The 14,407-nt window shown below is 42.5% G+C and overlaps 1 protein-coding gene across 1 annotated transcript; it reads left to right on the top strand.

The window, feature by feature from the left end:
• Window positions 1–1,123: 1,123 nt before the first annotated feature.
• LOC144714223 (uncharacterized) lies at window positions 1,124–11,747 on the top strand. The gene is made up of 7 exons (XM_078588918.1): window positions 1,124–1,262; window positions 1,365–1,469; window positions 1,553–1,730; window positions 2,042–2,165; window positions 2,226–2,530; window positions 8,200–9,194; window positions 11,301–11,747. Exons 1-6 carry the CDS (start codon window positions 1,124–1,126, stop codon window positions 9,167–9,169), a joined length of 1,821 nt encoding a protein of 606 aa, XP_078445044.1. The 3' UTR covers window positions 9,170–9,194; window positions 11,301–11,747.
• Window positions 11,748–14,407: the final 2,660 nt, after the last annotated feature.

A 14,407-nucleotide genomic window follows, 5' to 3' on the forward strand; every position in this document is an offset into this window, starting at 1 on the left:
TATCATCTCTGTAAGGAATTACAATAATCGGCCGCAAAGTTTCCCTTTACGCCGTGAATTCTATCATATCAGAAGATTATGAGTGAGAGATTGGCACTAAAAGCGATGAGAAATTAGAGATCGACACTAAAAGCCATGAATTTTCTCAAGCGATGAGAAATTCAAGATTGGCACTAAAAGGAATAATTATATTATTAAAGAAAAGGAGGGGGACATGTGACCTGGTGTCAACACTCGGGCTTGAGGTAGCCGCGGCCTTCGCTATAGAACAGACAAGTCCCACACCGGAAGATCTTTGAGACCGAAAAATCTTTGACATGGGAGGACACAAAAGATATGCTTCCAGCACGTGGAGTATTGACTTGGAATCATCCTTTGAGCAGGCCGAGGAGGAGGCAGATTCTATAACTTGACTTTCAAGGAATACCTTTGACGTTTCATGAATCGTCAAATCAACATGGGTTCTAGACAATGGTTTCTTACGTGCTGGAGATTGATCGTGGATGATGTGAATACCTGCATCTTGTGAATTCAGGGCTTCAAAAGCTCAAACCATGCTTGTGTCAGTCATGGTAGATTCACAACCCACAAGATTTTTCTGGAATTGTTTGCGTATCACGGCCAATTGTGGGGGTTGACTTGGTAAATCCTATAAAATAGGATGACTTGGTACATCCTAGAAAGTAGGATGACCTAGCACATCCTTGAGAATAGGATATGCCTACTTTCTTGGATCGTGCCTAGTTTTTAGAGGGTGTTTAGGCCTTGGGTTGTGCCTATAAAAGGCCCCCCATTTCCCTTGTCTTCTTCACCCAGACATCCCTTGATGTATTCTTCTTTTCTCTCCTTGAGTTGAGTAGAGTTTCTTGAAAGTTCCTTTGAACTAGAAATCTCTTCCTCTTCCTCTCTCTCTCACTCTTGGAGTTGGTGCTCTCTTGACGGTGACAATACGGGGACGTGACGAGGCTAACGACTACACCTTGGTGTTTCTCCTCGCATCGTCTTGGGATCATCCTCGACATCTTCTGTAGTTGTTCACGTCCAAGTACGCTTCCGCGAGTGTTTGCGCCCAACAAGTGGTATCAGAGCTTTGGTTTGGAGGGGACGTGTTAGGGCTTAGGAAATGATGACTTACATTATTTCTCGATATGAAGTTGAGAAATTGAGCAGCTCGGGCACCTTCAGTCTGTGGCAAAAAAAAGTGAAGGACATATTGATCAAAAAGGATGTGATTGCGGCTTTGGATGATTCGAAACCTGAAGGTATCAAGGATGCAGATTGGAGATGAATGCAAATGAAAGCCGCTGGCACTATTCGTCAATGTTTGTCGGATGGCACGAGGTATCATGTTTTCGGTCTTGAAGATCCTGCCCAGATGTGGAAGACATTGGCTCGGCGATATGCGGGGAAAATGTCTATGAGCAAAGCTTTGTTGAAAGCAAAGCTATTTGGGCTTCGAATGGCCGAAGGTACCAAGTTGCATGCTCATATTGATCATTTCCAAAGCCTTTGCGTTGAATTGCAGAAGTTTGAGGATGACTTGTATGAGGAGAGCAAGACGATCATCTTGCTGATTTGCTGCCCAACAATTACGCGAACCTTGTGACGACGATGCTTCATGGGACGAACATGCCGAGTCTTGATGAGGCAATTTCGACATTGATGGAGTTTGACCAGAGGCGGTCTGCATTTGATGCTGATCAGAGTCAAGCTTTGTTCGTGGAAGGCAGGCAAGAAAGAGGTCGTACGAGAGAGAGAAGCAAGACTGGAGAAAAGAAGAAGGAATGGTCTAGGGCCAGCTGGTTGAAATACTAGGAATGCCATACTAGGGGCACTTAAGGCGGGATTGTCCGAAGCTGAATGGTGATAAAGGAACAGGTGGAGAGACGAGTTCAGCCAACGTCGCAAAGGTGGAGGATAGTGATGATGGTGAAGTCTATTCTGCCCTAGTTGCGACCGAAGAGTTGGCAGACACGTGGATCCTTGATTCCGACGGCTCTAATCATATGTGTTCGCGTGATGACTGGTTTGACTCCTATAGGAGTTTGATGGGGACTTTTTCTATGGGAAAAAATGCTCCGTGCGAGGTTGTTAGCATTGGCAGTGTGAAGCTTTGGATGTTTGACGGCGTGATGAGAAAGCTGGGGAATGTGCGGCATGTACCGGTCTCACGTCAGAACTTGATTTTGCTTGGTGTGCTAGAGGCAAATTGATGTTCTTGTCAGGCTGAGAACGGGATGCTCAAGGTTTGTAAAGGTTCTCTTGTGATTATGAAGGGGAGTCGACAGCCAGGAAACATTTACAGACTTGAAGGGAGCACCGTTGTAGGTGGAGCTGCTACAACAACACCCCATGAGCCGTCAACTGAGGACACTCAATTACGGCATTTGCGGCTAGGCCATATCAGTGAAAAAGGAGATGGTACCTCGATGAAGGTGGAGCACCTTGAAGACAATCGAGTTACAAGTACGTTGGCTGGGAAGTTTGCCAAGGTGGAGATTGTTGGAAAAGTCAAACCCCCTAGCCCTAGGTTTCAGGATTGTGGGGGTCGACTTGGTACATCCTATAAAATAGGATGACTTGGTGCATCCTATAAAGTAGGATGACCTAGCACATCCTTCAGAATAGGATGTGCCTACTTTCTAGGATCATGCCTAGTTTTTAGGGGGTGTTTAGGCCGTGGTACCTAGTATCCGTGCACTATCATCTCCTTGGTATCCGAGCATCGCCTCGGATACCTGATAATCTCAATTTTAGGGTTAAAATTCGTCGTTGGTGATTGAGATTATTCAATAAAATATATTTGACCGTACTTGAAAATACGTAGTTAGTGATGAGTACGGATCGTCTCCACAGGGAACGATGATTAAGGAATTACTTTCTTAAACTAGTGATGATCAATGAGCGATCGACAAAAACACAATTCAAGGATATGAGCGAGTGATATCGATTAAGAAGTACTTAATTTATATGTTAATTTAACTTAAATAAAAGAGTAAGTGATTGTGACGGACACGATAATGAACTATGGTATGAACGAGGATAGTGGTTGGATATGGAATGGTAGGATGGCAAGGATGGAGAGATGAGAGAGTGGGGACGTAAGTAAGTGAAGTGATAAATGAAACGTTGATAAAAAAAAACTATAACTATGATAATGATGATGTTGGGAGAGAAACAACGTAAGGCGAAGACACTTACCTTAGATCCTTACGTTCCGCCAGGATCACGACGATTTGCGAGTGCCGGTAAGCTCCCCCTCTTCTCTTTTGTCTCTTCCACACACCCAAGACACCAAGAACACTCTTGATGGATCTCAAAACTCACTCTCTTTCAATCAGCCCACAAAAGTGGGAAGCAAGTTCAAGATGGTTTTTACAATGATCCAGGCCTCTATTAGAGGGTATGGAGAGAAAGAGGAGGGGAAGATGAAAAGTTGTGGCCATTGGAAGTTGAAGCAATCCTAGCCTTTAATTTCTTCTCTCTCTTCATCAATGTCATCAGTTTGTGCCTGTTAAGAAGTCAAAGCACTTGGTATTCTGTGGCTTTTCGTATTCCGTGGCTTTTCATATTCCATGCCTTCTTGTATTCCGTGGCTTTTCATATTCCATGGCTTTTCGTATTCCGTGGCTTTTCGTATTCCGTGACTTTTCATATTCCATGCCACATGTACATGTCAAAAGGACAAAAAACAAAGAAAAATCTCTTTCTCAATGCTGATGTGGCGGCGCATCCACACGCCACGTCACACTATGCCATAAAAAAACCCAAAATACTTAAAATTTCATATTAAATCAAATAAAAGCCCAAAAAATACGTATAAATATATTTTTTGAATCAGAAAAATCATATCTTTCCAAATTTAATATCCAAAAATTCCAAAAAAATCATATTCTTTCTCAAAAATTATATTCTTTTAGAATATACTATTAGAAAAATCCTAAAATATAGAAAAATTTCAGAAATTTGTTCTAAAAATAGATTTAATCATTTTAAGCTTGATAACATGCAAATATGAGTAATTTAATGCATAAATACGCATAAATATAATAATATAAGGCACTAAAGATGCATGTTATCAATACCCCCTAAAGGGCGACGACATACCATCTTCCTACATCACAATGAGGACATACTTATAGACGGATAGAGAAATAGTTTAAAATTTTGCATGGAAAACACGACAACTATAAACATGCAATGCAAATGGAGAGAGATTGGAAGGGGGAGGAGAGAGACAGAACAGCTGCCTGGAAACTACAAAAGGCCTAATAATGTAGTCTGTAATGAGAGAATATTTCGGATTTGATGATTCACGGTTCAGGATTATTTTCATAAACATTGAAATGCTTTCTTTTCTTCCTAATGTTTTTATTCAGTTGTAGAGTGATACATGGTTAAACACTATGCTGCATTATTTTTTATTCAAAGTTGGATGTACGGCAGGCAAAAAATAAAGCACAAAGAGGGGTTGAAGAACATTACTATCATCATGAAATCGATACGATACTGTTCCCCCAAGGGTATCTTAGGCATTTTAGTCCATTAAGGGCATTTTAGTCATATCATGTTTAGGGTAGATTGATGCTTCTATTATAAATATGTATAGCCCTCCTTTGAGGAGGGCAGTCAAGACTTATGGTAAGATCGGCCTCTTGGCTTACTATCTCGATCCTCCCTATCTTGCTCCCATCCCCTTGACCATTCAGCAATCCCCTATCCCCGTGATTGTCTCACCAGATCTTCAGCCGACTACATCACTACCCTTGCCGTTCGGTTCTCTTCTAGTCTCCGACAAACCCTGTCCCCACAATCGTCAAGCCTTCACTACATCATCCGGCGGCTCGTCCCCAGCCGATCCCTACCGCCCTCAGCTCGGCCTTCCCCCGACCATTCCTGTTTCACCTCTCCTACCCCAGGAACGTCTACCTCGCCTCGTCCTCTACCCTCCTTCCGATACGAAGCAAGACCGAGGTTCGTATCAGAAATCAAAATCTCAGATTAAGCTCTTATATTGCCTCACGTTTATCTTACATTTATTACCGAGCTGATACAATAAAAAAGGTAAGCCCACTGTAAAACAGGTTGATCAAGAAAGCCTCAACTATGTCCTCAGTATCTTACAATGAAATAAATAGAAAGATCATTACTCACAAGAAAATTCTTTCTTTGAAAAAACCCAAAAGAAGATTTAAAACAAAGACATAAACGTATGCTTTGTCCCAGGTTAACAATGAAGTCAACGAAGAATATAGACAAAAGTATGCAACACAACTTTTAAGGGTCCATAAAACATTTTCTAAGAATCGAGGCAATAAATAAAAATGATGAAAATATTTTTTATTGGTCTACAATCTGGAATGGAAACATCAAAGGTCATAAGAAGCTCTCAATCAGTAATAGCATTCATACAGGGTTAATTAATCATTTTTTAAGATTTTAGGAAGAAGATAACAAATAGTTAAAGTTAGAACCTCTGCCGACATGCATACTGATTAGGATTTGGAGAATATTTGAAGGGTCATCGCGCTCCAATGCTTGGTGACGAGAAAATTGGTCAGGTTAACGAAATAGGCCAAGGCAGAATTGAAGAGCAGATACCACAGAATCCGATTGTCCTCTTGAGCGAGTGCTAATGTCAGACCAATTATTTTCTCTTCCATTATCAATGTTGCGGGACGCAGAAAAACAACAGCAGTAGATTCATCGAATTAAGCTTTTCCCTGGAATACCAAGAAAATTTCTATCCGGGAAGAATTAGCTCCTTTTGTATTTTCATATCAACTTTCTCCGGTGAATAAAAAGAAATAGATCGAATTATCTCTGTCTGTTAAGCATTAACTGACGAAATATTCTAAATTGTAAACCTGGTACTCTGAACACAAACTTCTCATAATCTACTGATATGATATGACTTCATGGCGCAAAGGGAAAATTTACAGCCGATTTCTCTAATTCCTTTCTGAGATGATATGATCATCTCAATATTCTTAAATCACCAAAGCAAGATTTTTGTAAAGAGCAGTTTAAATGGAAAGATAAATTTCAAAAATAACAGAAACTGTGCATTTTAAACTACATATCTGTTACACACTCTTGTAGTAATTGAATAGTAATTTCAAATCGAAGAGTTTCCAGAAATAGCAATGTAGATGAGAATTTGAGTAGCTCCGGCTAAGATTGTGACAGTTACTCCCACTGGCAGCAGCAGCTCCTACTCGATCACTAGGGCGATCTCGCTCTCTTAGAATATTCCTCCCTCCTACGACAAGCGAGCTCCCTCCCGCGACTCCTGAGTCCGCGGTCTAGTTGCCGAGACCTCCTTGCCAAGAAATACCAGAATGTCATACCTGGAAGGCGACGTCCTTATTTATAGGAGCCCTGGTGATGCCCCCCCTTCAGTGTTCAGTTAGACTTGTCAACAGCCCATTGACCAGATCTGGGTCCCTTTCTTTGATACTTTTTATGATAGGGTCTATCAATACCCTCCCCTTGGAGTCTCAGCTTGACATCAAGCTGGAAGTCAGGAAAGGCCTTGTGGAAACGATGAACTTGTTCCCAAGAGGCTTAAGACACTGGAAGATTAGTCCACTTAACCAATATCTCCTTCCCGTAGGGCGTACTACAAACCTTGAGGATGTCCTCTGGGTATACCTGCCATTCATAATCAGCAGTTAGATGTGGGTGTAGTTCTTTTGTAGCTAGTTGATGAGATTCCAAAGCTCTTTTTAATAATGAGGCATGAAAGACTGGGTGTAACGTGGTCTGAGTGGGAAAATCCAATTTACAAGCGACATCCCTGATCTTCTGAAGAATTTTAAAAGGCCCATAGAATCTTGGACTGAGTTTTTCACATGATTTATGTCCCAGTGATTTCATTATATATGGTTGTAGTTTTAAATAAACCATGTTGCCTTCCTGGAATTCTTCATCTCTTCTATGTTTGTCTGCTTGGAGTTTCATTCTTGACTGAGCTTTGGCAAGGTGTTGCTTTAATAATGTGAGGATCTGATCCCTTTAAATCAATAGTTAATTGATGGAGTCAAAAGGCGATGTGGTGGACCCATATCTAATGAGTGATGGAGGGTGTCTACCATAGACTGCTCTGAAAGGTGTAGTTTTGATAGAAGTGTGATACGATGTGTTATAATTGAACTCTGCCCAATGTAGCCATTTCTTCCACCATTTTGGGTTCTCGGAAACAAAACATCTAAGATAGCATTCCAACCCTCTGTTGGTGACCTCCGTCTGACCATCCGTTTCTGGATGATATGAAGAGCTGAATTTTAGGAGCGTTCCTTGGAGGGGATGTAACTCCTTCCAGAAGTGATCGGTGAAGAGGCTCCCTCTATCCGATATGATCAAATTTGGGATGCCATGTAGCCTGACTATTTCGTTAGTAAATACTTCAGCAATGGTATCAGCTGAAAATGGGTGCTTGACGACGATGTAATGGCTATACTTGGACTATCCACCACAACCATAATTGAGTCAAAGCCTTCTTATTTTGGTAGTCCTTCAACAAAGTCCATCGTGATGTCCTCCAAAATTTGATTAGGTATCGGTAAGGGTAGATGATTTTTGTTGTTGGAAAACGTGACACTGATTAACATATGATTTAATAGTTCTTCTCATACCTGGCCATTTGACTTGCTGAGATATTCTTTTGAAAGTTCGTAGAAATCCACCGTGCCCACCCATATTTGAATCATGGAATTCTTGTAAAATCTGAGAGATCAAGGAGGAATTATGATGGCGCAGCACCGCCGGACATCATCGAGCCAGCACGCGAGGAGCCACCATCGTCATCGAGCCCGCCACCGACACGTGTCCAGACGACACGACGAGCCGCCGCAGCGACACGCGACCCCGAGTTCAAATACTCGGCACGACGCACGCGCTACTTCACCTTCGGAGCAGCCCACTTTTCCCTCTGTTTTCTTTTCTTACCTTTACTTTCCTTATCTTTGTCATCGTCGTCTCCTTAGTTGTTGTGTAGTGAAGGGAAGAGCCCATATGACGACATCTTCCCTCCCATGGGCCTGACAAGCCATTATCCTTTAGTTTTCCCTTTTTCATTTCCCTCTTGTTTTGTTCTAAGGAGGCCCATCTTCACCCATTATATAAGGGGGGGGGGGTGGGTGTCCAAAGACTCACTCTTGAATTTTCTACCAAGTTATAACGTTTTAGAAGTTGAAGAGTCACGTACGTGAGAGGAGGAAGAAGAAGAAAGAAGAAGAAGAAGAGGAAGAAGAAGAAGAAGAAGAGGAGGGAAGAGGAGGAGGAAAGAAAAAGAGGAGTGACGAGGGGAGGATCGTCGCCACCCGCACCGCCGCTCCACCTCCGCCGCCGCCCGCAGCTCTGGCCGCCGCGGCCCTGCACCATCGCCCGCAACTCCGTTCGCCGCTGCCCCGCGCCGCCGTTCTGTCTCTGCCGCCACCCACGGCCGCCGTCGTCGTCCTGCAGCGCTGACCGCAGCCCCGGCCGCCGCTACCCCGCGCTGCCGCCCAGTCTTCGCCGCCGGTCACGCCGCCGTCCACGCCTCCTTCGCCGTCACAGCCAGTCACGCCGCCGCCCACGTCCCTCGTCGCCGTCGCAGGTCACGCCGCCGCCCACATTCCCGTCGTCGTCGCTGCTGGTCACGCTGACACCCTCCGGGGACCGTTTCAGCTGCCTGCTCGCCGCCGGTTTGCCTTCCCGCAGGGCTTCGTGCGCCGATCGCCGCGCCGAAAGGCTGCCCCAGCGCCCCGCGCCACGACTCCCGCGCTCGCGCGGCCCTGTGCCCGGCCACGCCAACGGCCGTGCCCCTAAGCAGCGCCAGCCCGTGCGACCCGAGGCCGAAGCGTCCGCGACCCTCGCGCGCGCGGCCTTGCGCCGGCCCTTCCACAATCGTGCCCGTAGTGACGCGCCCGCCCACGCCGCGCGCCGCGACGCCCGCGCGCGTGTGCCCGCGCACGGCCCCCCCTGCCTGCGGCTACGATCGCCGAGCGACGCTCGCCCGCGCGCTGTGTTCCTACCCCATCTCTCCCGCACACCGCGCTACCAGTCGCGCCTGCTGCCGCCGCCCGCCTCGATCTCTGCTGTCACGGCCCACCTTGGAACGCCCTCGTATCCGATCCGCCCCGCTCCCCATCCACTCCTGCTACCTCTGGATCTCCAGCTGACCTGAGAATTCCGTCGCCAGCGCGACAAAGGTACTCCTTTCCCTGCTCTTTTACGTCTCTTACGTCCTTCAGTACGCTTTCGATTTGCCTCCTCGGGTTAGATAGGTGAGAGTGAGACAGGTTGAGAAAATGACGAAAATTGCACGAGAGTCTTACCTGTCCGGTACGAGTCGGGACCCCCCGACGCGTGTGAGCACTTCAGCGGGGCTTCCCCGTTCGGCGACGTACTCGCCCTCGACCCGCTCGGACGAGGTTCAGGAGGTCCGTCCGGCCTCACTCAAGGCGACCCCTCTATCCTCTGGAACGGCACCCACTGCTCGTCGGCGCACGCACGTACGATAGTAGGACTTACACACATTCATCATCGTCATTATATATGTTCACTTGCATCCATCGGACGACGTCGGTCGACGCCGTCCGATTAGTCCTCGATACGACATCGAACCCGTACCCTCGGTGACGACCGGACGACGTATTGACGACGTCCGGCATCAAATTATGATATAAAACAATCTTTCCCGTCCAAATTAATAGTCCTTGTTGGAGTGAGTAATGCGGTACTTGTTCACCACCTGCTTCGATCCTTTTGATGAGATCACTCAATTTGGAATCTTGCCTGATTTCTTCAATAAGTTTCAATTTGTCCAACCAATGCGTTGTAGATAAGGAATTGCACTCTCTGTGAGGTTCTTGTGTAGATCTCGACAATGCGTCTGGTACAATGTTCTTCTTACCAGCTTTATACTGAATAATAAAGTCATACCCCAGTAGCTTGAATCGGCATTTCTTTTTGTTCTGAAAGGAATCTTAGGCTGAATTGATCAGTATATATGGTGAACTTGGCAAACATTAGGTAATGTTTCCACTTGTGTACGCCCCAAACTACTGCCATTAGCTCCCTCTCATAGGTTGACTTGAATAGGGATTTACAAGGAAAGGCTTTGCTGAGATACGCCATAGGATGCCCTTCTTGCCATAACACTGCTCCCATGGCTAGGTCTGAAGCATCCGTTTCTATGATGAAAGGAACAGAGAAATTTGGTAATTTAAGTACAGGAGTTTCTGACATTGCTTTCTTTAATCTGGAAAATGCTTGATCAGTTTCTTCTGTCCACATGAAAGATTTTTTTCTTTAGAAGAGATGTTAGTGGCTGGGCAATGGCTGCATAATTAGATTCAAAGCGCCTATAGTAACCAGTAAGACCTAGGAAACCTCTTAATTCTTTTGCTGTAGTGGGTCTTTTCCACTGCTGAATAGCTTCAATTTTTCATGGATCAGTTGAAACTCCTGCTGATGATATTCCATGTCCCAGAAATTCAATATATTCACTCCCAAAGCAACATTTCCTGGGATTAATATAAAGGTGGTTTTCTGAAAGCAGATCAAATACAATGGCAAGATGTTCCTCATGTTGTTGAACACTTTGACTATAGATGAGTATGTCATCAAAGAATTATATGGACCATTACACCCTTTACAGATATTTTCCTATCACTTTCAAGAGTAGTCTTGGCTGGATTCTTTGCTCGAGCAGTATTTGGCAACTTCGGTTCACCCTTTGGAGGAGGCCGTCAATACTATTGTCTCGGTACATGCACAATGCGAGCCACTCGAGTTATTATCCTATTTTGATCATGCATGTGATATTTATGAAGTTTATGTTGACGTCAACGAGGGTGATTCTCTTAGTCATGATGGACTAGCTATCATGGTCAAACAAGACTATAATGTTGTTTGAAGGATGAGTGAAATACTTCAAGCTCATGTTGTTAAGATAAAAAGGTGAACAAATCAACCAAGAGATTTTAAATGCCATTGCAAAGGGACTAGCAATGATTTAATTTGGGGGGGTATGATAACATGCATGTTTAGTGCTTCAATATGATCATATTTTCACGTATGTTTGCATTTTATCAAGCTTAAAATGATTAAATCTATTTTTAATTTTCTGCATTTTTGGGATATTTCTAAGAATATAATTTTTGAAACATAATATAATTTATCTAGAATTTTTAGACATTAAATTTGAAAAGATATGATTTTTCAAAGTCAAAATATATATTTATATGTATTTTTAGGGCTTTTATTTTACTCAATATGCATTTTTGAAGTATTTTTGGCTTTTTTTTGCGCAGGGTGATGTGGCACGCTCACGTCCACTCATTTAAAACAAAAAAAGAAGAAAGAAGAGGGTGACGTGGCATGCTGGCGTGCTGCCACATCAGCACTTGAGAAAGTTTTTGTAATGCTTCTTATTTTGTTTTCTTTGTCCTTTTTCCAGGTACACGAGGTGCGAAATACAAAGAGCGCCTGCACAGAATAAAAAAATTGCGGAATATCACATGCTTTGACTTCTTAACGAGCACGGAAAATGAGGATGTTGATGAGGAGAGATAAGGAAATCGAGGGCTACAATTGGCTCAATTTCAAATGGCCATAACTTTCCACCTACAGCTCCGATTGAGCTGAAACTTTCGGCGTTACTTCATCTTCCCCTCCTACTTCCATCCATATCATCTGATCTATAAATAGAGTCCTGGATCAATGTGAAATTTATATTGAAATGTGTGGGCTATGTGGATTGATTGAAAGATAGTGAGGTTTGAGATCCAACAAGTGCATTATTGGTGTCCTAGGTGTGTAAGAAGAAGCATTGGAAAAGTGGGGGAGCTTAAGGTAAGTGTCTTCGCCTTGCGTTGCTCTATTTCAAACAACATTATTACCATAATTAGATATTTACAATCAACTTTTCTTTTATCATTTCACTTACTTACGTCCCCAATCTCGTCTATATATCCTCTTCATTGCAATGTCTACATTCAACCTCACTATTATCATAGTTCCCACACTCGACCATCACTCTATTCTTAACATTCACTTACTCATTAAATTAACATATAATTTAAATCCTTTTACTTGATATCAATAGCTGATATCATCTACTCTCATATTCATCTCTTCTCTCATTCATCATCACTATCGTAAGAAAGTAATTCCTTAATCGTCGTTCCATGTGAAGACGATCTGTACTCATCTCTAACTAAGTATTCTTAAGTACGATTAAATATAGTTTTTATTGAATAATCTCAATTACCAACGATAATTTAAACACGTAAAATTGAGATTATCACATAGCAGGGAAGATGGAGTGAACCATGTGATGTGAAGTCGTACTCGTCCCTGGCCACCTCGAGGAGGGTCTTTAACAACGGATGATGCAGGTACTAGATTGGAATCCAAAAGCACGGAAGCTCCTCTCCTGCTCTCTCCGGAATCCCCACCTTCACTTGCATGTATCTCCTCTTCACCTTCTCCTTCTTCTCCATCGCCCTCGCTTTCTTAACATGAAGAGGAAGAACTGAAGAAGAATAAACAAAAGAAGAAAAAATATTGTACTTATGGAAGTGTTACAATGCCATCACAATGTCCATACGCTGCGATTTCCAGACATCAAAGATGGACGTAGGTTTTTAGGGCAGGTTGAGATGATCGAGGTTCCAAAACCATGGGAGGATTTAGATTCCAAATACTGGGAAGAAGTTTCCTGGGAAGTGAAGCAATTCAATGTAAAAGAAATATTTCCTTCTTTTAAGTTATTTCATCAGAAATTCAACTAAAAATTTTTCATTTTCAAAAAATAGGAGGGTCCTGGTGCAATTACTTCTCAGATAAAGGGACCAGAGCTCCACCTCCCTTTACCCTGATGGGAGAAAATTTCTAGAGTGAGAAAGATTGAGAAAAAGTGAATTAAAAGAGTTCTTTTTTCTCATGGTATTCTGTTCTATTCTGCTATATTTTTAAAGAGGGAACTTGCAGAAGCAGTGGCAACGGAAGGTCTCCCCTTGACCAATTTTTTGTAATACATCTTAGTTATATATATCTCTCTCTTAATCCATTAAGGTATCTATCTGTCCATATCCCTCTCCTCGGCAACATTGTACAATGCATTGGCAGTTTACTTTGACTGCAAACTATATACTTTGATGAAGTTCATATTATGTAGAAATATATTTTGAGTGATTTCTAAAAATGTTTTGGGAATGCTTGAATTAGATTCAAGCACTTACAAACTGTGCCAGTCATCAACCATAAAAATAAGGATGTAAACAATTTACTCTGGCAAAGTTCATTTGAAGGAAAAATATAATTTGAATGATATATCTGGGTTGATCACCAGATATGAGTGACCTCCCCTCTTTTCTTAAAAAAATAAGGATGATATCTATGACTGTTTTGGGGAATTCTTAAAAAAAAACAACCGATACCCGATATCCGGAAAAAAACCGGGACAGTGTCTGATGTTGGATATCAGATATCGGTCGATATCCCTCCAGATCTAGATGGATATCGAAAACGGATATCAGAGGGGTAGGGACTAAAACAACTATCAGATACCAGATATCGGATTCCGATATCCGGATATCAGAACCGGTATCCCAATATTGATATCCAATATCCGCAGAAAAAATTAATATTTATAATCACATAAGATGATTAATCTACATCATCGAAGTATGCTATATAGAGTGCAAGATTTTTATTTTCTTCCTAAGGATAACAGGATACCGAGTTTACGTTAAACTTCATATCCTGTTATCCCATATGGAAGAAAATATAAATCTTACGCATTAACCGAGGTAGAATATACATTAAATCATATAAAAATATTTTATTAATAGTAACTATATTTAAAGCCAGTTATATATTTCATATATTAATAGCTAGTCCAATAAATACAGCTGAAAATTTCTATTTTCTTCCATATGGGATAAAAGGATTCTGAGTTTGATGTTAAAACTCCGAATCCTGTTATCCCATTTGGAAGAAAAAAAAAGATTTAGCTGCACATATTAAACAAGCCATAAAAAAAAAACTTACCAACTACCCTCTTGCCCACATTGATCCATTCTAACAGCGACACAGTGATGGATTAATTGTATTTTTGAATAACCTTTTGAAATTGGATATCAAAATCCGGTATTCACGTCTGATATCCGATATCGTCATCCTCTCCGAGAGACGGAGGCAGATGATGACATCGAGGCGAATACAGACATCGGATATCGGAACTGTAGCAACCGATGTCCTATATCAATATCAAATAACCGGATATCGTAAAAAATCTGATTCTGATACCATAATCTGATACCGGTATTGGGATGGGTAATCCATGTTCAACACTTCCCAACAACACCTGCCACCGGTCTATTTATAGCTCAAGCATGCAATGTGTTGCTTCAGG

The sequence above is a fragment of the Wolffia australiana genome, chromosome 17 (genome assembly GCF_029677425.1).
Source record: "Wolffia australiana isolate 7733 chromosome 17, ASM2967742v1".
Classification (NCBI taxonomy): domain Eukaryota; kingdom Viridiplantae; phylum Streptophyta; class Magnoliopsida; order Alismatales; family Araceae; genus Wolffia; species Wolffia australiana.